The 21,320-nt window shown below is 44.4% G+C and overlaps 1 protein-coding gene across 1 annotated transcript; it reads right to left on the reverse strand.

Annotated features, from left to right (window-relative positions):
- Window positions 1-10,873: 10,873 nt before the first annotated feature.
- FUT4 (fucosyltransferase 4) lies at window positions 10,874-14,805 on the reverse strand. The gene has a single exon (XM_050942139.1). The coding sequence runs from the start codon at window positions 14,803-14,805 to the stop codon at window positions 13,741-13,743; it is 1,065 nt and encodes a 354-aa protein (XP_050798096.1). The 3' UTR covers window positions 10,874-13,740.
- Window positions 14,806-21,320: the final 6,515 nt, after the last annotated feature.

Genomic DNA, 21,320 nt, shown 5'->3' on the forward strand with positions numbered 1-21,320 from the left:
ACTAGCACTCAGCTGACAGGCCCAGGCAGTCCAAAATGGCAGCTCATACAGTCTCATAATCCCAGGCATGCTCCTCACTCAGCGCCATGTAGGCTGCTTGAGCCTCTTCCACCAAGTATGGCAAAGCTGGAGAGCCCAGGTTGTCTTCTCCCACCCAGTGCCTGTGGCTACCTGCTCAAATGTCCCCAGGAACACATCCAGGTCATCTGCCAGACTCCTTTTATGCAGTATCCAGCCCAGGGGTCAAGTCCTGTGACAGGTGAAGGCACCTACCACCCACTGTAGATGCTGTGCTTGTGCATTGGTTTGCTCCCTGATAAAGTCCTGCAGGCTTCGTTGCTGTTCTGCCTGTCAGGTCAGGAAGGCCTGCTTCTGTCTGGTGGGACAGCTGGATGTTCCACAGAGCCTGCTGAATTTCCTCCTACTGCTTCACCAGCCATTTGAGGGTCTCCTCTGTGTCCAGAGTCACCAACCACAGTCACTGGCTCCAAATCCCAGACAAGCCCTCACATGTAGCAGTGCCTGCTCCCAGCCCCTTCACAAACTCAGTCAGAAACTGCTCCAAAGTAAATGCACCAGTGCTCTTTTATTGTTTATGCCTATCCCCACCACCTATTATTTACATATGTTACAGACCAACATCCTGGGAGACCACTAGCTTCCCCTGCCAGTAGGGAGCTGGCCCTCCTTACTCCTCCCTTTCCTGTCTCTCCATCTCTGCTTCCTCTCAGCCAGCTTTATATAGCAGGCTGGCTACTGAGGCCTGCAGGTGCATCCCCTCAGGTGATTAGGGTGTGCCCTCCCCCCAGCCAGTCCTAACAATCCCCCTTTTAAACAGAGCTGGGCTAACAGGGGCCTGGCTTGGATCTCCTAGCCAGCACCCTGTTACTTTGTCCCATTACTTGTTGATCTCCTCATCTGCCTTCCCCTCCTCTTCATCAAGGTCTGCAAGTGCTTGAAACCTGTTCTTTAACTGCAGAACAAAGGCTCTCTGTATTTCAAGGGACTTTGGCTTTATCCATTGTGTTTTATAATAAACACTCCAAGCCTTAGCTATATTTTGAATAACATGAAAAATAAGATAGATCCTGGAAGGACAAGGCAGGTCAGATCCACTAGTGATAGCATAAAAATGGTGCTGATGGATGTTAATGACTTTAAAGCATTACCACCTCAGGCCAGATTCAGATTCATGATTAGCAATCGAATGCTCTATATCCCATTACTAATCCTTGAGTCATCCAGTCCATGGTTTGCAGAATTATTTTGTTGCTTGTATACAGCTAGGTATGTGTAGAAAACTAAACATGTAGAGGGGTTCAATCATAAAAATAATGTTATGGATAGTGTACTGTACAGATATATTTTACTGCTAAAACACTGGTACCATGCAAGACATTCCTTTAGCGCAAGAGGTGAAAACTGGGGCTTTAGGCAAACAAAGTCCACAAATAACCATGTGGCCACAGTCATAGATTCATGGCCTTTAAGGTCAAAAGGGACCACCAGGTTATTTATCTCTGAGTGTCCCTAGCCTCAGTTTGTGAGAAGCTAGGAGGGGACAACAGGATGGATTCAATGATTGTCTGTTCTGTTCATTCCCTCTGAAGCACCTGGCATTGGCCACTGTTAGAAAACAGGATATCGGGCTAGATGGACCATTGGTCTGACCCATTATGGCCATTCTTACGTTAGTCTGACCGCCTGTATATCACAGGCCATACCTGTGATATACAGGAGGTATGTGTATGTGAAGTTCAGTGCAGCCACTGAATCACTACAATTGCTTAAAAAGATCCCCCAATCAATTATTACACATTCTGCAAAGCTTACTTCTTGCTTCTTATACAGTTCTTTGTTAAAGGATTTAGTCTGCAACATATGTTCAACTTCTTAAGATTCTCTAGAGATACTGAAATTATGCTTAAATGTATTGCAAGTGCACCGTGGGCTGACTACAATAGTCATGAACACATAAAATTGTTCATATACTTGCGAATATATTTGACTCTACTTATGTGCTGCACAGCTAATTTGTTGGCAAGTGCACTTGAATATAATTTAGGAAACTCCCAGTACCTCTCATCTTAATAATGCCTTTAATAAGCAGTTTAAACTTATCCCCTTCACCTTTAGTAGATGGCTTTATGAAATTACTCAAGAACTGCTTCATTAGAATATATGAAATCTGTTCTTTTTCCTTGTTTTTTCGTGGCAGCCTTACATCTGTTAGAACACAATATGCAACAGCAAAGAAAGACCATTTTCCTCTAGAACCCCAATGCAGTAATGAAGTATGTGATGGTCACCAGTAAAGATTCTCTCAGCACACTCTAAAACATGGAGCCAAATTTAGCCTTGATGTAAGTGGACATTAGGCCACAGAAACTTACATACTTTAAAATGTCCTGTTGACTTTCAGTGTGCTCTTAAATCACTTAGGCACTTTTGAATATCCCACCCAAAGATAGGAGTCTGACTATATTCAGTATGGTAACCTATTCATAGAGGCATATAGGTGTCTATGTTGACTGAGGTTTAAGTAGCATGTGGCTTACAAATAGCCTGAGGGCCCAGATATACCCTTGGCAGCCTATAAGTGCTTTGGGAGTTACGGACTGGAGTAAAAGCAAACAAGGGATCCTTGATGTGAGTAACCCATTTTCTCCTGGGTGGGATAACACTCTCTCCCTTCCTTCCTTCCTCAGCACAGATAGAATTAGAAAGCAGTGTGGAATCTGGGTTGCCCAGGAAGGGACTAAGGTATGTAGGATTTGCAGTATCATAGAACAGGGAAAAATATATAATGACTACAGAAGATACACCTCCTATAAATGCCACTCGATATTGAATTTCAAAAAGCCCTGCAGAGAATCCAAAAAGTAGCTTTACAAATAGTACATTGGGTCACCCTCCCTCATTGATTCTCCCTTGCTCCTTGTGAGATGCTCAGTCTTGTGTCATGGGCAGCATGATTAATTCAGAACATAACAGAGCTACACTAGGATATGTTGCAAGATGACAACTACACTAAAATGACACTATGCCAAATCTTGCCCAGTTCACACAAGTAGTCCCAGTGAAGTGAAAGATTACTCCATGAGTAAGGCAAACAGAACATGGCCTACAGTCATACAATGGTACAATCTGATGCTGCCTTCAAAGGTAGTTACCACCTCAGGCATATCTTTGATAATTATTATTTCAATAAATCATTATGTTGATATAGCATATACTTTCTGTATTATAATCATTTCACTATTCATTATTATTTATTCATATTCTGGTAGCACCTCCACTGTGCTAGGCATTGTCTAAACACACAGGTAAACACGAGCCTTGCCAGAAAAAAGCTAAAAAGCTAAGGATATATCTTATCCTTTTGCACTCCTGTAGTTTTTTCTATGCAAGGGTCTCAACATACACTTTACAATCATGAATGAATTAAACCTCTCATCACAACACCGCTGTGGGATAAACAGAGTACATTTCCTTACCCTCCCCCATGTGCTTTAATCAGGAGACTATGCTTCCTCTTCTAAAGACATGTGCATAAAACTAAGATATTTAAGAATTCATCAGTGCCTGCTGCTTATTCCTCATATCACATCATAATCTTTAATTTAAATATCATTCTAATTAGCTGCTGTGGAGGTAATTAAAGTGTCACAACAAATTCTAACTGCAATCAAGGAATCTTTGGGAAAAATGTATGTCAGAATCTAAGAAATGGTGTGTTAACTCTAAAGAAAATCTAATTTTTGCTAGCATCCTTAATATTCTGGATGAAGAAATAGCTTGGTGTATAATATTCCAAGAAAGAAAGGAGGAGCCAAATTCTCAGTTGTTGAAGTCAGTTATGTTGATTTACACCAGCTGAGGAGGCTCTTAATATACTCCATTTTAGAATGTGAACAGCTAGAAATTAGACTAAAGTTCTTATTGAACTTTATCATGGAGCCACAGGCAATTGTCTGCAAATCGATCTATCAAATTCTGCCAATGGTCTACAGAGAAGTTAGGAATAGAATTTCCTAAAATGTAGCAACCTCAGGTACCATTCACGTCAATGGGAGCTGCAGACTCTCAGCATCTTTGAAAATCAGGCCTATAAAAAAAAAAAAAAGAACCAGATGCCTGAATTTGCAAGCCTTTTCTGTCTTGGTCTAATACATTTCTATCTCTTGGCCAATAGTGCTTTCAATAACCTGAACTAGGTGGTGTAAATACCCCTCATTTGGAAAAGGAGAGGAAACTGAGAAAACAGATAATTCTAACACTCCGCTTTTTCACATTGAAGTGCCATGAGTGAACATTTTTGTTACTGTCTCTGCATTGGCCAAGGCTCACTCTACTGATTTTGTCAATGTGAATTCTTTCCTTTCTGTCTTAAGTCTTACAGATTTTGCCCTTTCATAGGCATGCAGATTTTGCCCAAAGCCCACACCCAAACCTGCTACCCAACATATTGATATATTTTTTCTTATTCTCTGCCTGCCTTATTGCAGAACTTTACAAGAGCCTGAAAGCAAAATATTTCACACTTGGGTCCGGAAAGGAGAAGAGTTTGACATGAACAGAACATTAGGTATGATGTCATCTCAAGAACGTTACAAGGGCAAAGGGCTTTCTCATTCATGCATGGTCTGTTAAAACAAGCTCCTGAGCAGGGGCGGCTCTAGACATTTTGCCGCCCCAAGCACGGAGAGTCCGCTGAAGCCGCGGGACCAGTGGACCCGCCGCAGGCACACCTGCAGGAGGTCCACTGAAGTTGCGGAACCAGCGGACCCTCTGCAGGCAAGCCGCCGAAGGGAGCCTGCCTGCCGCCCTCGCGGCAACCGGCAGAGCACCCCCTGCGGCTTGCCGCCCCAAGCACGCGCTTGGAGCGCTGGTGCCTGGAGCCGCCCCCGCTCCTAAGCCTGGCACTTTTCATATGTTTTCAGTGGGAGTTAAACTGATGAGAGCAGAAATAAATATATTGGGTGAAATCCTGGCCCTACTGTAGTCAATTGCAAAACTCCCATTGACTTATAGGGCCATGATTTTACTCATCTTGGAAAAGCCTCTTTCCTTCTACTCCCTAAAGCAAGCAGCCTGTTTCTGGACAGGTTGTAGTGTTCTGCAACATTCTTTGAAGGACTTACATTCCATGGGCATAACAGTATTTCAGTCGAGATAAACCAGAGACATTGGAGTGCAGGAAGGTAGCATTAAAAATGTGTTTTGCCCTATATACCAGGTTCGCTGGCAACACTCAAATGGATCAAAAAAGAGGGTTGATGGCCTCAGCTTTTCAAAACAAAAGGGGAAATATAACCTATGATAATAGGCCAGGTGTTTATCTTAGCATGAAAATCCAAAAAGTGGCTTTAGTAATTCCGTACATGCACCTAGGGAATGAGAGACACTTCTTGTAAAGTAATATTTTTTTTGCTTTTCTATAGCATTTTCTGTTCAGTGATCACTAAGCATGTTGCAAATATTAGTTAAGCCTCATACTACACTTGTGAGGTAAGTATTATTAACCCCACTTTACAGATGCAAAAGATTTAGGTACACAGAGCCTAATCCAAAGTCTAATGAAATCAAAATTCCCAGGGTATTCCCACTGGATTAAAAGAGCTGCAGTTGGCCCAGGTCAGCTGTCTTGGGCTCACAGTGCTTGGATAGTAGGACTAAAAATTTCAGAGTAGACTTTTGAGCTTGGGCTAGAGCCCAGGCTCTGGGACTCTACCCCCATAGGCATGGGAAATAGAGGTGCAGGGGGTGCTGAAGCACCCCTAGTTTTTAATTCAATGTTCTGCCCACTACCCCGCACCCAGGGTCCCAGTGCTGTTGTCCCAGTGCCTGGGGCTGTACTCCTGGCCCTGCACAGGGGTCCTGATTCCCAGCTGCAGGACCTGCACCTGGGGCTCTGTTCCCGGCCCTGCATGCAGGGTCCCAGCCTTGGCCCCGTTACCCATCCATGTTCCCCTCTTCCCCCCCCATCCACAGTCCGACTCTTGGCCCCAACTCTGGGGGGGGCACAGACAGGGGTTGGGGGGTGAGGTAAAAAGTTTGGGGTGGGAACCACTGACTTTCAGCACCTCCACTATAAATTGTTCCAGTGCCACTGCCTACCTGCTTGCAGGGTTCCAGACACGGCGCTCCAGACCAAGCTGGAATGTCGACACAGCAATTTTATAGACTGTAACTCCTGGCACCTCTACTGACTTCAGTTAAAATCAGACTCAGAGAACTTAAGTAACATCCCCACAATCACATAGAATCTCTATAGCAAAACCAGGAACTGAACTCACATCTCCTGGTCATGTGCTTAAAATTAAAGACCATCTTTCCTCCCTCCGTTACATCAAGTAAAAGTACTGTGCTTATTATTTATGTTTTTAAGTAATATGTCAGATGAGACAGATTATATATATTTTTAAATTATTCAAACACTATACAGTGACTATATCAATTTTATAGGTATCTATACTTAATTATAGGTATGTCTTGATTTGTTATAGTGGCAGTAATTTTTACATTTGAAAAATAAAACACTTCTGGATTGCAACTCAAGGAAGTGGTTTCTATGCATGAACCAGGTTTCAGTTTCCTGCACACGATTCTGTGTCAAAAGACGTATCTAACAGTAATGGGGAAAGAACGTCTGTTATTCCGTTAACATACTTGTTGGCAACTTGCCAGAATGTCATCTGAGCACGTTCCTAGCTCTGGTTAACGGAACTTACTTGTGCATGGGAATAAGCAATTGATTGATTTGGGAGTCCATGTTAGCATCCAGGCTGAAATAATAGGGACTGAAAACAATCATGGATACTCTACAAAATAATCATAGCTAAATAGAAAATCCATTAAGATCTGATGGAGTTTATCACTCAGTGGAAATGAAGATTGAGGTCCCCAAAAAAACCCTCTTGCATAGACTGAACTCATTGGACCTGGTTCTCCTTTCACTGATACTTAGGGTTGGAAGGATTCAATTTTTAATCAATAAATGTCAGTACATCACTTTCACCATACACATACTTACTGACAAAATTATATTTCCATCAATAATAATAAAAATTTACAGACAGGCAACGTAAGAAAAATGCTGTTTGAGAAATTAAAGTCAAAATCCAGTGATTTAGATTTGAATTAGGCTGGTTACAAATGGACTGGCAAATGAATGGTAAAAACACACATAATTTGTTGATGTAAGGATATTTACTTTGTATATTTTGACATGTGATGTTGACAATTTGTGTTAACTTTTTGAATCTCAGCATCTACTGTCATAAAACTATCTGACCACCTGTAGCAAAGTGACGACTCACCAGCGCGGCACTTTCTGCTGGTTATCCTGGGAATTAGCTCACCAGCCTCCAAAGTGCCCTCTGCAGGCCAGTATCTCTCCTTGCCACTGGCCCCCATGTCCCTCCCAGATCCCAGTGCCCCTTCTCTCGGAGTTCTTCCCCCTGCAGTACCCCACAGTCTCACTCAGTCTCCCCTCCCCAGGGAACCCCCAAACTCCTATTCCCACTTTGCCTCAGTCTTGGGCTACTGACCGTCACCATCTAGCCCCCGCTCACTAGAGTGGACTGCAGTATACTTGCCACTCATCATTGGCAAGGAGGGTCTGGACCTGCTGCCTCTGCAACCCCAGTACCTTCTCAGCCTTTAACAAGGGCTGCAGCCTGGGGGCTTTCTAGGCCAGAGCTCCCCAGCTCCTCTGGCCTTTCCCCAGCCCTGCTCCAGTCTAGGGACCCTCTCAGCTTCCAGGCAACCAGGCCCTTCCCTCCCTACCACTAGAGAGAAACTCCTAGCTCCAGCCTCGCAGCCCCTTTATAGGGCCAGCTGCGGCCTGATTGAGGCATGGCCTTAGCTGAGGCTGCTTTCTCAATCAGCCTTTCCTCAGCCACAACCCTCTCCAGGGCTGCTTTTAACCCCTCTGGGCAGGAGTGGGGTGATCACCCTGCTACACCCTCTAATTTCCCACAACTGAACATTTATAAATAGAAAAAAATGCTTAAACCCCATAATTTCACACACCTGTGAAAAGTTAAATAGATAAAAATCTAAAAATAGCTTAATATAGACATTGATATCTGTCAAAATTATAAAAAATAAAATTTAATTCTGCCAAGTCCACTGATCCTGCAATAACTCCACTGTGGTAGGTGGAGTTACCACTAATGTATACCCATGTGACAGAAGAATCAACCCCAAGGTGTATAAATTCCAAACTGTACGGGGAGACTTTGGCAAACCAGTAAAGTGCCTAAAACCACTATGGCTTATTGTTACAAAGCAACCTAGTCATCAGGCTGTAAAGTGGCCAAGCAGCTTGACCAAGACAGGAGGGAAGGGGTTGGGTGCCTCAGAAAGGGCAGCTTGACCCCGTGTCCTTCCTGATAAGAATTGTGTTGAAGTTGCTGATACATGCATTTTAAAAGAGCAGGATGTACCCTCAGGAATGTCTATTGGAGTCTCAAGGCTGCAGACTCTGGAAAACCCACACCTGGTTAATCAATAATCAGAAGGAGCCTCTTGCTTGATCATAGAAATTGCTTACTTAACAAGGTTTCTTTAAGGTACATGTTATTCTATTACTACTGTATAAATAAGGGGGAAAAGCTTGAGATAGTTGGACTTGTTTGGGGACTCTTTTGGACTCTCCTTCTGGCTGCATCTCACGGTCCCTACCAGCAGATGGAAGATTTGGCCACCGGAAGCCTGCTGCTGTGTCACTCGAAAGCTACACTCAGCTTTGATAATTATCAAAGGTTAGGGGTGTTTTACTAATCTTGTTGCGGACGTGCGTAAGTGCTTGAGACTAGTAAAGTTTAGCTTTAAGTTAAAGCACTCTTGTGTGGTCCTGTTTGTGGTAGCCATCTATCGATCGGACGGCCGTGTCTCCCCTGATTTATTTCCTGACAGCTCCTCACACAGAGTAAAAGTTACCAAGAGCTTTGGGTTGAAAGAACCCCGGGTAACAAAATTTCTATCATGAACTTCTACAAATTAGGGTAGCCTGACACCCACTGAGAATGACAAGGGCTTTGGCTGAAAATAGAGGTCTGACACATGCACCCATACAAGGGCTACATGGAGGACAGAGACTGTAATGGCATGACGTCTAATGTGGCCTAAATGTAGGTTCCCACAGATAGATGATCTGCTGGTATAACTCCATTAATTGAGAATTTGGCCCCTAGATCCATATTTAGACACCTTAGAGGACTGACATGATTTTCAAAGGTGCTGAGCACCAGTTCTGCTCGGCACCCTTAGGCAGACAAATTTAAAAATTGTGTTTTTTGTCGGTAAATTACTGTGCACACCTATAGGATTATATCAACAGTAACATTATGGAAGGGGTAGTAAAATGGTACATTTTAATGTATGACAGTGGTAGATAATAGTGCAAGAAGGTCAGGAGGGTCAAGAGATTATATGGAAGATAAAAAAGAGTTTCAGAGCTTTGGTCCCAATTAAGGAGAGCATCCCTATTCAGGAAAGCACTTGAGCACATGCATAATTTTAGGTACATACTTAAATGCTTTCCCGAATAGGCCATAATCAAGTACAGCGTATGGTACTCCTGGGGGAATTCTGCAACAAAAAAACAAAAATTCTGTTCACAAAATTTTAAAATTCTGCCAAAATCTGCATATTTTATTTGTCAAAATAACGCAATATAATCACACCAGTTTCAATTATTTTTGGTCATTTATTTCAAAATACCTGTCAGCAAGTATGTCTGTAACAATATCTACAGCAAAAAGGATTCAGGAAATGTTTTCTGAGAAACAGATTCCTTATTAGGCATATTAACACAGAACTCTGAATAATAATTCATTTAAACTACAACACGGTTTCTCAAAATTCATTGCACTGTGACCCCCTTCTAGCAACAAAAATTACTACACAATCCCAGGAAGGGGGACTGAAGCCTGAGCCCTGCCGCCCCGGGCAGGTGGGCCAAAGTCAAAGCTTGAGGGCTTCAACCTAAGGCGGTGGGCTGGGGGCTATAACCTGAGTCCCGCCATCGAGGGCTGAAGCCAAAGCCTGACTCCCACTGCCCAGGGCTTCAGCCTTTGAGCTTTGGTTCAGCCCTAGGCGTTGGGGCTTGGACAGGCTGTGTACTGCACCCTGGTTCCCCAAGAACAAAGAGCTGCTACGTAACAGTTATGAGGAAGAAAAAGTGTCCTCATGGCTTAAAATAAGCCCAGGCAAAACTCTCCAAGAGCAGAGGGGCAGTTCACACCTCATCAGGGCATGTATGGGACAAACCCAGCCCAGCCTCACAGGAACAAAGGACATTGGCCTAGGCAGCAGCAAAAGATCTGTTGGACTCTCGAGTGAGTAACCCACCGCTTCCCTTGGTCAGTTCGGGACTACAATGAGGTAATGCTCACCTGATTCTGAAGGGTGGAGGCAAAGCCAAGAGGGAAGAAAGAACATGATAAAAGGGACAGCATTTACCATGCTCTCTTTCTTCCACCTCCATCCACAGACATCATCACCAAGCGATCAGACAGGAGAACCTGACTGAAGGGCAACCAGCCAGCCTATGGTGAGAAGCATCTAAGTTTGTAAGGGCACTGAAAGTGTTAAGATCAGCTTAGAATGCATTTTGCTTTTATTTCATTTGACCAAATCCAACTTGTTATGCTTTGACTTATAATCACTTAAAATTTATCTTTGCAGTTAATAAATTTCTTTATTCCACCTGAAGCAGTGTGTTTGGTTTGAAGTGTGACGGAGACTCCCCTGGGATAACAAGCCTGGCACATATCAATTTTGTTGTTAAATTGATGAACTCATATAAGCATGCAGTGTCCAGCGAGCATAACTGGACATTACAAGATGGAGATTCCTAGGGTTGTGTCTGGGACCAGAGATATTGGATAGTGTCATTCACTTGCAAGTAGCAGCTTATATGCTAGAAGCTGTGCATGAACAGCCCAGGAGAGGGGGTTCTCACAGCAGAGCAGGGTAAGGCTGGCTCCCAGAGTCAAGGACTGTCATGACCTAGCAGATCACTGGTCCGGGGGAAAGTCACAGTGGTGCAGTAAGCAGGGTGTATGTGCAGCTTGTTACTCCAGCTGGAGTTCACGCTTTAAGCACTGATATTTGTGATTTTAAGTGAGTCTTAAGTGCAGTGGTTATTATATTATAAATTGAGATATACCGATCTCATAGAGCTGGAAGGGACCCCAAAGGGTCATTGAGTCCAGCCCCCTGCCTTCTCTAGCAGGACCAAGTACTGATTTTTACCCCAGATACTTAAGTGGCCCCCTCAAGGACTGAACGCACAACCCTGGGTTTAGCAGGCCAATGCTCAAACCACTGAGCTATCCTTCCCCCGCCTGGTTAAGAACAGTCACGAGGAGGTCACAGTTTTGTTATTTTCTGTTTGCTTATTTCGGGAAAGGAAAGTAGGAACAGAGAAGCAGAAAAATGACTACCAATGAGGCAACTACAAAACTAGAGCTTGCCAGACTGGAAGCGGAAGAGAAGGCAAAGGACCGTTTGTTTCAAATGTGGCAGGCAGAAATGAGGCTCAAAGAAACAGCTGCAACGAGGAAAACTACGGAGGCAGAGGCAGCCAGAGAGGAGACTGCACACAGAAGGGCTATGGAGGCAGGGTCAGCCAGGGAGGAGGCTGCACCCAGAAGGGCCATGGAAGAAAAAAAGAGAGAGAGAGAAAAAGAGAGCGAAATCACCAACCGTACTTGCTAGAGAAGCAGAACCAGAACCCCCAACAATTCCCATCACTCCAAAAATCCACAAATGAGAACACTTATGTCCTGCGTACAATGAGGACAATGATATTGCTGAATATCTGACTTCCTTTGAAAGACTTTGTGTAATGCATGAAATTCCTGGTAAGACAGTTCCCACCCGAATTGTGAAATTAACTGGTAAAGCTCGAAATGTATTCAATGGAATGCCTGTTGAAGACGCTTTAGACAATTGTAAATTTAAATATACTGTATTGCGAAGATTTCAGATTACCCCTGAAACATATAGAGTTAAATTTAGGAATCTTAAGAGGGATATTGATATGAGTAATGGGGAATATGTAAACAAAATTAAAGTTTTGTTGGGAAAATGGGTGAGGGGTAAAGAGGTGGCAAGTTTTGAAGGAATGCTAGATCTTGTTGCTCACAAGTATTTCCTAAGCATATGTAAAGCAGTGTCTATGGGACAAAGATGTAAAGACTGTGGATGAGATGGTTTTTTTAGCTGATGCCTTTAAACAGACTCAGGCGTCTACTGAAGGCAGGCCACAGAAAGATGGGTTTAAAACTTCAAAGAGAAACTGCAGAGCAACAATTCATTTGCAAACTTAACACCATTAATTTGGGCTTGAACAGGGACTGGGAGTGGCTGGCTCACTACAAAAGTAATTTTCCCTCTCTTGGTATTGACACCTCCTCATCGGTTATTGGGAGTGGACCACATCCATCCTGACTGAATTGGCCTTGTCAGCACTAGTTCTCTACTTGTAAGGTAACTCCCTTCTCTTCATGTGCCTATATATTTATGCCTGTAGCTGTAATTTTCACTTCATGCATCTGAAGAAGTGGGTTTTTTACCCATGAAAGCTTATGCCCAAATAAATATGTTAGTCTTTAAGGTGCTACCGGACTCCTTGTTGTTTTTACTTAGACTTAGTCCATCCCATGCTTTGCTGCACATTAGGATACCCACCAAGCAGTGGAGGAAATACTTGCTACCCTTCAGAGCTGGTTATTGTTCTACTCACACCCACATCCTTCCACACACTTCTTCCTCACTGGGACTTTTAAGATGCCTAGTAAAGGATTTTTCCATTTTTATTTTTGGTTATAGCTATTTAAAACATTGTCAATAACTGCCTGTGTATTGTTATACTATTACATTAAAGGCACAAGGCTCAGAATTTGTATGCAAAAGAATTTTCATTTTCCCAATGATCACTGTTAATACATTTGCCTTTGTTCAGCAGAAATATATTACCAGAAGGGAATAAAAATACAGTCAGAACTGTATGAGGAAGTCTCACAATCCTGGAAACTGTCACAGCTGACAAAATTGGCTGAGTGACAGAAATTGGATTTGATAGCAGCCTTCCCTGAAGGAGGGTTCCAAAGAGCATGGATCTAGGCTGTTCTCAGTGGTAGCAGATGACAGAACAAGGAGTAATGGTCTGAAGTTGCAGTGGGGGAGGTCTAGGTTGGATATTAGGAAACACTATTTCACTAGGAGGGTGGTGAAGCACTGGAATGGGTTACCTAGGGAGATGGTGGAACCACCATCCTTAGAGGTTTTTAAGGTCAGGCTTGACAAAGCCCTGGCTGGGATGATTTAGCTGGTGTTGGTCCTGCTTTGAGCAGGGGATTGGACTAGATGATCTCCTGAGGTCTCTTCCAACCCTGATATTCTATGATTCTAACACCATGCTGCATTTATGGTTTCAGCTCTGGATCACCAGATAATCAAGTTCTTGAGAAAGTGCTGGGTCTGTCATAGCCCAAAAATGGAATTGCCTAAGTTCATAACAAACATATAGCAGTCTGATGGTCTGTTCACCCACATTTTTAAACCTGCTTCTCAAGCGACAGCTCAGACACACTTCTGAAATCTTCTGGGTTTTTTGGCTAGGTGCATGACCCCATGAAAACTAGTGCTTTTTAAGCCTTGGTTTGGCTGTACTGCATCCTCAGGAAAAGCCAACAAAGAAAACCTCCCCAACCAACACTATTAGCTTTCAAACCAGCTGGCCAAATTTTGTATGATCTTGAGTTGATCCCCAGCTGTCCTAACAGCCTCACAAACCTTGCAATATTGCTCATCCCAGAAGGAAGTCATATGAACATAATATTTGTCCCTCCAGGCGAAGTACCGTCTGTAGAGGGGTTTGTTTTGGTCGAGGAATTTCAGGTAGATGGCTAACTTCCTAGGGCTGGGGAAGTCATCGATGTGGATGAAGGAGTTGGGTGGGATAAAAAGCTCGTAGTTGGACCTGGGAGGGCCCAGCACGATGGGCACAGCGCTGGATTTGAAGGCATTCCGCCACAGCTTCTCAGTGATGTAGTCGGTGTGCTGAGAGTTTTCAAAGGCCAGGTAGAACTTGTACTGGGAGATGGTCCTGACCATGCTGCCCTCCTCCAGCGCCAGGCCTTGTGCCCCATACACATCAATGGGGAGATACTTCCTCAGCTGGTGGTAGTAGCGCACCCTGGCATGCGCCTCGTTCCAGTTGCTGATGACCCAGGCCACCAGCTTGGTCTTGTGGGGCAAGCTGAAGCGTGGGGATGCCTGCCTGGCACGGAGGTACCCATAGGGCATGAAGATGTCCGAGTCCATCCGGTAGGACATGGTCCAGTTGAAGATGCCAGCCAGGTCCCTTAGCCCAGGCGAGTGCGAGGGGGACTCAAAGTTCATCCACACCCACCGCTGGGCCGGGGGGCGCTGCGGGGGGCCGGCGGGCAGCTGGCCCAGGCCGTGGAGGACCAAGTCCCGGTGGTGGAAGATCACAGCCTGCGCCTCCCAGTAGCGGCTGCGGTTGGTGCTGGGCCGGCAGCCGCTGATGTTGAAGCGCAGCTGGCAGTCGGCCATGTGGCGGCGGTGGCCGAAGGGCTCCCACCAGAGCAGCACGGTCACCTCCGGCGGGGGCCGCGTCCGGCCGGGCCCCGCGTCCAGCGGGGGCAGCTCCTGCAGGCAAGTGTACAGGGTCAGCGCGGTGCAGCTCAGCCCCGCCGCCAGCAGCAGCCGCCGCCCGCGGCGCAGTCCCCGGCCCGGGGGCCCAGCGGGGCCCGGCTCCATCGGGGGCAGCCGCCCGCGTTGCCTCTGCTCTGGCCGGCGCCGCGAATGCTGGGGAGCCCGGGATCGAAGCGACGGAGCGAGCATCCTGCAGCCGCCGCGATTCCTCCAGCCCCCAGGATCCGGGGGAGGCTCCGAGCCACGCCCCGCCGGCCACGTTGTCCTCTCTGGTGCCGGCCCGGCGCTATCAGCCCTGCCCACTCGGGCCCCGGCCCTTGAGTAGCCCAGCAACCCCGGCTAACAGCCCTGTGCGAGCGCATCGGCCACTCCCCAGGGACCCGCCCCCCAGCAGGGAACAAACCACTCCCCAGGGACCCACCCCTACCTGCGCACAAACTCCTCCCCAGGGACCTTTACCCTGTTCCAGGGCACCAGTCGCTCCTTTAGGGGGACACCCCTCCCTGTGTAGGAACCGCTCCCTGCAGCGCATGTATCTCTTCTTGCCTCTTCCCTCCTCCCTCGCCTACCCCTCCCCACGTTATTTCTCATCCCTTAGCACCTCCTTGCCTGTAAAGATACCACATCTCTTCCCTTATTTCCATCCCTCCTCCTTCCCTTGTATGGGTCCCCTAGCAGCCCCACCATCCCTCCCCAAGGTGTGTTCCACTCCTGGCTGCTCAGCCTTTCTGGGCTGATTTATCTGCAGCATCTTCTTACTGATGTGGCACGCCGTGGCTGAAGGCAGCATAAACACAATGAACGTCCTTGTTCACTCTGAATCCTGCAGAAAATACGGAAACCCACTTCTTCTCTTCCACCAGCTGCATCAGGGGTTGCACTTCAGGAAAGAGACACACTTCCTACTCCACCCCACCCCGTCTGCCTCCAAGCATAGGCGTGAGGAGAGCACACAGGGAACAGAATATGAGGACACAGAGTACAGACTGTGAGAACTGTGGGCAGACACAGGGCAGGATGGGGACAGCAGAGGCCACAATAAGCACGGTGAGGAAAGGGCCCAGCGAACACTCAGCGTCAGGGTTGGAGGACTCTTGCTTCTTCATACACTTTCACTCATTCCTTTACTTCTGACTAGGCTCTCTCCTTCCAAGAGATTTGGAACAGTCTCCATTCTCCAAATACTTTCCCTCCATCTTCTTCAGATCACTCCTTCAAACACACAGGCCTTGGCCCATCCAAATCCCCTTCTCACATTGCTTCTATGTCTCCTTGTGTTTGAATCAGGTTGTGTATTTTCTGAGTTTGTCTGTAAACCAGGTGGGGCAGGCAGGGACTTCCCCGTTTTAACAAAGTGCTGTGTACAGCTTTGGTGCTTTGTAAACCTGAGAGCTATTTTATGGAAAGGTGAAGTGTCCAAATCTGACACTCTATTTTCATATCCAATAGATGTGTAGGGCCAACTTCACCTCTCATGTAAATCTACCCGCAGTCCATGGTGACCCATGATTTAGATCAGAACCTAGATTTTATTATAAATAATAACAATAATAATAATAGTAAATAATTTTATAACAGTAGCCTCTAGATGCCAGCCAGATCAGGGCCCCATATGTGCTAGGCACGGTGCAAATATAGAAAATGACAGTCCGTGCCGCAAAGAGCTTAGGAGGATTTATGTCAGGATTATGTTGATCCTGAAAAAGGAAGAAGAGTTTATGTGTGGAGGTGTTCAAAGTTAGTTGGCATCATAGACAGCCCTCCAATTCCCTGTTCACAGCACTTACAAAAATCTAAGCAACAGTAGCCCTGATAGTCACTGTATATTTATAATAGTCTATCTGTGCTGGATCCTTATTTGCAAAGATTTACACAGTCTGCATAATATTTTCCTAATGTAAAAACAACACGCATCTCACCAGACAAATATAAGATCATGTTTATTTTGCTAAATTTGTCACTACTGTGGAAGTGGCTGGGGATTATTACATTTTAAGTCTGATGCTTTAGATAGTTATTTCCTTCAGTTGTGGGTATCCAGGTTTTGCTAGTAACTGGAACATGTTAAAAGCAAACGTAGATCCCAATCCTGCAGTGAGTTTTGCATTCAGTCAATGAAGCTTTGGGCAGGCTCCCTGGAGGATCAGCACCATAGTTATAAACACTCAGCACAGTTCTCTTATCTAAAGTAAATTGCACGTTACCCCTATTCTAATGCAACTGCCTTCTGCCAGGTGGTTAATGGCAGCAAAATGGAATGGGTTCAGTACATCTAGGGCCCCACTTGAGAAACTGGCTTGAGCCCCCACCCAGAAATCTGGGAAAACGAAAGAATCCCTGCTTGGATTACCCACTGGCAAGTACTCCAAAACTGTGTACAAACAGAAAAATCTTTATTATAGGAAAAGGAACATAGTTATAAACTTGGGAAAACCCAGCAACAGAGTATGTATGTGAATAAAAAGTAAAATATCTCAGCCCTGGCCTTCCAGTAACTTTGCCTATATTCTGACTCCTTTCCTATCAACCGGTGAGAATGTTGGACGGGTGGTTATCCCTTGACCGCACCACCTCATCCATCCACCAAACCCTCCTCACAGTTTGGATCACATAGGTAACCAGCACCATGACCGGTATGCAGAAGTCAGTGCAGAGAATTGAGCACATGTATTATGTGTTCACTTTGGCCTAACTGGCTTAAAGAGAGGATGACCATCTCCTGCTCTAACATAAGAGTGTAATTGATATAAAAGGGCCACTTTATTGCTACCGATTCTTTAGTTGAGCCATTTTTGCTTGATAATTAGTGAAAACCTGGCCCCACTGAAGTGAGAAAACGCCATTGATGTCCATGGGGCTAGGATGTTGTCCATTATATTTATCATTCATAATGGCTATGATCATAATTCTTATGGCTTTCAGTAGTATAATTTCTAGCAGTGATGTCAGATGCTATTGAAAGTTCAACTACATAATTTTTTATTCATGTGGCTCCGCTTGGCACATCAAGTTTTTATTTTGGTAGCTTGCAGAGGTGGTTCTGTGTTAAGCATATTATGATTTGATCATACAAAGCCCAATCCTACACACAGTGAACTCAATCAGTATTTTGTCATTGCTTTAGAATTTATAAAGTACTTTGGGACCCCTCAAAGTGTAAGTTGCTATATGTTAAATATTATTAAGAAATATGAAAATAAATATAATGCAAATTCCAACTCTTCTGTCTGTGTTCCACTGATGTAGGACAGGAGTCGGCAGCCTTTCAGAAGTGCTGTGCCGAGTCTTCTTTTATTCACTCTAATTTAAGGTTTCGCGTGCCAGTGATACACTTTAACGTTTTTAGAAGGTCTCTTTCTTTAAGTCAATATATATAAATAAACTATTGTTGTATGTAAAGTAAATAAGGTTTTTTAAATGTTTAAGAAGCTTCATTTAAAATTAAAATTAAAATACAGAGCTCTTCGGTCTGGTGGCCAGGACTCGGGCAGTGTGAATGCCACTGAAAATCAACTCCCGTGCCGCTTTTGGTGTGCGTGCCATAGGTTGCCTACCCCGATATAGGATATTGTTTCTCTCACTGATTGTGCAAGGCTTCCCCTTTTCATAGCCTTATCTGTTTTAAAGGTAAAACAAAAGGTTTGTTTTCTCTTTGGGGATTAGTGGTAACATTTGGCTAATTACTTTTGATTTCTGGCAGTCTCACATTGAGTCTTCAGTCAAAAATCTGAAATCTTACCTAAAAAGCCAAATAAACAAGTAGGAAAAACAGCTGCAATACACTTTGAGCCTGATTCTGTCTAATAACAAATTTCTAATAACAACGTTAGTACAGATGGGGATACGTGTAGCATTAGCTTGGATCCTGGCACATATCAAGATAACAGGAAATTAAATCACGGAAAAAGTAGCTAAAAAAGCTGTATGAAATGGAAGAATTGACACAGAAATACCTTTGAGTAAATGGGAATTCAAAAGCTTAGTACAGAAAAAATTAAAAGAGGAATGTCAAGAAAATTAATTAAAAAAAAGAAGGAAAAGATTTTTTGAAGTGAGGATAAAGATACATTTCAGAGCCTGGATAGGAAAAATGAAGTGCGTTTTTTTTTTTTTTTAGAATACTAACTGGCCATTGTAGCTTAAACAAAAACCTGTTGAAATAAATAGACACAAAGATGGACTATGTGTGCACTCACTGTAAGGTGGAAGAAACAGTTGATCACCTTTTCTGGGTATGTTAAGGCTTTGATGAAGAAAGGGGAAAGCTTTCTGAGGAATTCAAACATCTTAAGGTAACAAAAAATTACATTATGTTATTTAATGAAAAATATTGGGGAAATGGGGTAGTATTAGAAAGTGGTTGTTGCATTCTCTGAAAGACACAGGGTAGACTGAGAAAATATAAACTGAGTACAGTATTTAGGAATTATAGTTGATGGTGGCTATTAACTGTTCAGACAAATCTGCTTCCCCATTAAAAAAAGAAAAAGAAAGAAAAGTTATCTGAGCAACTGATTGCTCCTGCTCCAGCATCAGATCCTGCTCTTTCTCCAGCACCAGACCCTGCTTGTGCCTGCTGTACCAACCCCTGTTCCTTAGTTCCTGCTCTTCTCTCGACTTGCTTGTGGATCCTGCTTCACCCCCTTTGCTCCCAGTTCCTACTGTGCTCCTGCTCCATGTTCATCTTTGCCTAGCCTCCCATTCCTGCCCTTATGCCTCACTTCAGACCATAGGTTACCAGTCCTGGCTCTGACCGCCAGCTTGGACTTCTGACTCCAGCTCTGGCTTGACTCTTGGCTCTGGCATTTGGTATCTGACCCCAGCTCTGACTCTCAGCTTCGATTCCTGACTCTGGCGATCAGCAATTGATTCTGGTGCTGTCCTTCAACTCCATTCCCTGACCTGGATGTGTGATTCTTGCACTAGACTGCCTGTGTCTCAGACCCTAACAACTGCTACCTCTTCCACAAACACCAGAAATTTGAGAGACAGCATAATAATCTCTTTTAAGCGCACGTAATAATTATCATAATAATTAATAATAGTACATTGCACTTTTAAAGTGCCTTGCCTTTGACAGTCTAACAGCATGTTGTAAATGTGGACTAGTTAAGCCTGGGAGATAGGTATTATAATTCCCACTTTACAAGGTTGGGAAACTGAAGCTCAAGAAAATTGAGTGATTTGCCATAGAAAGAATCAATGTCATTGCCAGGGTTAGAAGTCAGGAGTTTTTGTCTCTTGCTCCTGTGCTCACACTGCTGGGTCACCTTTTTTTTTTTAATTCTTCACTTCCTTTATAGAGAAGGAGTACAAAATTTGGACAAATTTCTGCATGTGAGCTCCCCTATACCTGATCCTCTCCTGGTATAAGGGATTTTATTCCAGGAGTGTCCCTTGGGCCTGCTTCCCTGTTGCTTGAGTAGGAGGAATGAGGTTATTTTACCTCTGTATCTGGCACTGGTGCCACTGCTGCTGGAACACTTTGTCTATTTCTGGTGCCCACAATTCAAGCAGGCTGTTGATAAATTGTAGAGGGTTCAGAGAAGAGCCACAAGGATGATTACAGGATTAGAAAACATACCTTATAGTGACAGACTCAACAAGCTCAATCTATTTAGCTTAACCAAGAGAAGGTTAAGGAGTGACTTTATTACAGTCTATAAGTACCGCCATGGGGAACATGGAAATATTTAATAATGGGCTCCTCAGTCTAGCAAACAAATCTATAACATGATCCAATGGCTGGAAGCTGAAACCAGACAAATTCTGACTTGAAATAAGGTGCACATTTTTAACAGTGAGGGTAATTACCCACTGCAACAATTTACCAAGGGTTATGGTGGATTCTCTATCACTGGTAACTTTTACATCACGATTGGATGTTTTTATGAAAGCTATGCTGTAGTTTCCACAGGCACTAATTCAAGGACATCTTATGGCCTGAGTAACACAGGAGGTCAGACTAGATGATCACAGTGGTCCCTTCTGTCTTTACAATGTATAAATCCGAGGCAATTAAAAACCCGCCTCTGGCCGGTGCCAGCTGACTTGGGCTTGTAGGACTCAAACTAAAGGGCTGTTTAATTGCAGTGAAGAGCTTGAATTTGGGCTCTGGCTGGGGCTGAAGGACCCTGTGAGTAGGGGCGGATGTGCAGAGCTCGGTCTTCAGCCCAAGTTGAATGTTTACAGTGCAGTTAACAGCCCCGTAGCCCAAGCTCCACAAGCCTGAGTCAGCTGGCACAGGCTAGGCCCAGGTTTCTAATTGCAGTGTAGACATACTCTTAATTTCTCTGGGTGGGAAGACTGGAAACTGCAACATTTTCCTTAGCCATGGTTCTTCTACACAAACATAGGGTCTTATCTGGCAGTACTGCTCTCTCTTTACTTGCGCAAAACTCCCATTGATGTCAATGGCAAATATGCGCTAATAACAACTGAGTAATATTCCAGGATTGGGCCCTTAAGTCATAAAGGCATTGCAAAGCAAAACACATTTGCTTGTTTTGTATTCCAAATGTTTGCAGTTTCTAACAGCAGCAAATGTTTTTGCCCAGGAGCTGCCCAGCTGGTCTCTTCACCCTCTCTGACTCACTGTCTTCTTTACCACCTGATGTTTA

The sequence above is a fragment of the Gopherus flavomarginatus genome, chromosome 1 (genome assembly GCF_025201925.1).
Source record: "Gopherus flavomarginatus isolate rGopFla2 chromosome 1, rGopFla2.mat.asm, whole genome shotgun sequence".
Classification (NCBI taxonomy): Eukaryota; Metazoa; Chordata; order Testudines; family Testudinidae; genus Gopherus; species Gopherus flavomarginatus.